Source organism: Morone saxatilis, unplaced genomic scaffold (genome assembly GCF_004916995.1).
Source record: "Morone saxatilis isolate NCDOM2014 unplaced genomic scaffold, NCSU_SB_2.0 Contig8, whole genome shotgun sequence".
Classification (NCBI taxonomy): domain Eukaryota; kingdom Metazoa; phylum Chordata; class Actinopteri; family Moronidae; genus Morone; species Morone saxatilis.
Window position 1 is genome coordinate 24,933,445 of NW_023340257.1, and position 3,267 is coordinate 24,936,711.

The 3,267-nt window shown below is 39.7% G+C and overlaps 1 protein-coding gene across 1 annotated transcript in view; it reads left to right on the top strand.

The window, feature by feature from the left end:
- Positions 1 to 918: 918 nt before the first annotated feature.
- sae1 (SUMO1 activating enzyme subunit 1) overlaps positions 919 to 3,267 on the top strand; it is a 13,687-nt gene continuing 11,338 nt past the window's right edge. The window contains 3 exon segments of the mRNA XM_035680611.1: positions 919 to 1,139; positions 1,793 to 1,904; positions 2,337 to 2,510. Of these exon segments, the coding sequence (XP_035536504.1) occupies positions 1,039 to 1,139; positions 1,793 to 1,904; positions 2,337 to 2,510 (387 nt within the window). The 5' untranslated portion in view covers positions 919 to 1,038.

Consider the following 3,267-nt stretch of genomic DNA (forward strand, 5'->3'; position numbering starts at 1 on the left):
TACTGCCTCCCCTTTATTCCTGCTGTGCTTTGTGCCATTGCAACGTAATTTCATTTTGATGCAAATCCAAATGATGAAATAAAGTCTAAAAAGTACAATAAAGAATCACAGAATAAGAATATTAAAAAATATTATTAAAAAATAAGATTATAATTATAATAATACACTAGATGCAATATAGTGTGCACAATATCTTGAGCAGCGTAACTAAACTGTACATGTGCAATTTAAAGATAATAGTTTGACTTCAGTGAATATTCTTAAATATTGTAGTGACAGTAATGGTTTTCATGGCACGCCAGGAAATTTACTGGAAGATTTCCAAGTTAAGCAGATGTGTAATAGTAGCTGTTACAATAGAAAACATACACATGTATCCTGGAGGCCGTGGAGTCTCCTGCACTGTGAATAAATATTCTGCAGCTGCTTAGAAAGGACTCATGGGAACCCTGGGGCTAATTTTAGGGCTCTTTTATCAAATGAATCTACTGCTCATTTAGCAGTCGGTGCTAGATTAATCATGTGGAGGCCTATTCCAGAGTCCTGGCTGGAAATCAGGCTGTAAAATGTTTCGGATCAGACTATACTGAGGGAATAATTTACCCAAACTCAGTCCGATAAAGGAAACAAGAACAAAAGCGAAGAGCTTTAAATAATAAATAATAAATAAATACAAGCCAGCAACAGCGACACATTATTTGTGAACATCGAAGATATAAAATAGTGTTTTTTTTAATTAAAATAAGCAGTGTAAACAAATATAACTTAAAAACGAACACGAGAACAAATTAATGTATTAAATGAAACTCGGGAGGAAAAGTTGTTGAATTAAAATACACCCATAAACAAAAAAAAAGCATCCAAATGTCGATTATATATAAAATAAAAATAATAAAAAAACGATCTATTGTTTCGTCCCGGCTGCGTCATCACTCAGCGCCCATTCAGCGGGAGCGTCGCGGCGTTTGAAGCGTCCACACCTGCAGCTGCTTTAAAAGACTGTTTGCGTCCCAATAATCGATTCCGGGGGGAACCGAGATGATCGATATGATCGAGAAGGAGGACCCGGTCATCAGCGAGGAGGAGGCGGCGCAGTACGACCGACAGATCCGGTTGTGGGGCCTCGATGCCCAGAAGAGGTCCGTTAGCTCCGTTAGCTCCGTTAGCTCCGAGTTGTCGCTGTCTGCGCCGGTTTTTAAACAAAGTGATTGATTTATCGAGTTTAATCGATTAGGAAACAGCTGGGGGTTTGATTAGGTATCGGATTATGTTGTGTGGGGAGCATTTATCGACAGGATCGATGCTTTTATAGCTCGAGTCTCTGCACTGATGTGAAAACCGCCTGCCTTGTTTTTTGTCTCTGAGCTGATTAAAGTGAGAAAGAGGACGAAAGCAAAGAGTTTCCCTGAATAAAGGAGAAGTTACAGTCAAGTTAACAGACTAAAGTGTTCTTTAACACACATTTTTAATATTTATAAAGTAAACTTCATGTAAATAAAATCCACAAAGCCTCAAATCAGTTCAGTCAGAGACGGTTTCATCTTAAACACTTTTGTTTCTTGTGATAGTGAAGTCATTTAAGTTTGGATTACCTTTATGTTGTAGCTGAATTAGTTTCTCTAGAGCAAGGTGGTTGTTTTTTAATGAGCCCTGCAGTTCAAATAAAGGTTAATTAACTGATCTGTCTCTTGAACACAACACAAAATCACCTTTTAAAGCTTCTAAAGTGGGAATCATTTCAGTAATCGCTTTCCTTCTGGTTGACGCGCAGTCTGCTTTTTGTTTTCAACAGGTTGCGAGGGTCCCGTGTGCTCCTGGTGGGTTTAGGGGGTCTGGGGGCAGAAGTGGCCAAGAACTTAATCCTGGCTGGAGTTAAAGGACTCACTTTACTGGATCACGAACAGGTACACGTCAATGAAATGTATTCTTATAAATCATCTAAGAACTAAACATCTGGGTGATTCTTAACCCAAAGGTATGTTGGATCATTAGATGTCCTTATGTGGTGAACTTCAGTCTGCAGTGCGATGTGAGTCCACTAGATGGAGCCGGTGACAAAGTAAATGTTTTTCACTAATAAGGAAACAAACTGGCTGTTTCACATTATTTTAATAACATTTTAATAACATGTTAATTCTGGCTTCATATCACATTTTGAAGTGTAATTTTATTCTATAACATGCAGAACTTTGTCCTGTATAACTCCATAAACATATTCTTTTAAAGGTGTCCACTGGTGTTAATTATATTCATCTAAATCACCTCCAGTCAGAGCTGTAATCTGTTGAGTAAAGAGCACAATCCTCTCCGTGCTGTCCGTTTGTTTTGCCCACCAGGCGTCGGAGGAGTCCTGTCGAGCTCAGTTCCTGGTTCCGGTGACGGCTCGGGGTCAGAATCGAGCCCGGGCCTCTCTGGAGCGAGCGCAGAACCTCAACCCGATGGTGGAGGTCCACGCCGACTCAGACAGAGTCGAAGACAAACCAGATGACTTCTTTCTGCAATTTGACGCGGTGAGTGGAAATGGAAGTTAATTAAAGACAGACAAAAACAAATAAAAGGGACATTTGAGATGGAAGCTGATTAATTTAACTTAAAGTACAACACATCTGGCTTTTCTGGGGATCAAATGTTACAGGAAAGATACAGTCTGAGACTTAAAGCACGAGAGAGATGTTTATTAGTTACCTCTTCACATTCCTGGGTTCATTCTTTTGTATGTTTTTTTAATTTGTGTTGATAGACCGCGTTATGTAACCTGGAGGTCCAGTCCAGATACAGACTGACTGGGACTGTTTGTACAGTAGCACCGTTTCCTCTCTGATACTTTAAACTCATGTGAGAGTCCAGCCTTGTATCACTCAGTCCGACCACTAGATGTCACTTGTAGTCCGTATTGTTCAGGTCCAGTGACTGAAACACCTGTTTTAAGTTAAAGTGGGGATGCAGTGAGTGGAGAAGAAACTTTAATGTCCCAGACGGGCAGTTTGATTTACAGACAGCAGTCCAACACAAATACAAACACACACACAGATCCATATTGAGACACAATGACATTTGGGGTTATAGTTTGTTTAAAAAAAGCAATGGGAACAAAGGACAATCTGTATTTATTTGTGCTACCTTTAGGGAGATTAAACCTCCTCCCTGATGGAAACATCTGGAACTCAACGTGTAAAGGTTATTGAGGTGATTCTCACTTAATACAGCTACTGAAGGTCAGTAAAGTTAGCACCAATACTCCTGCAGCTACGAAATATAGCAAAAATC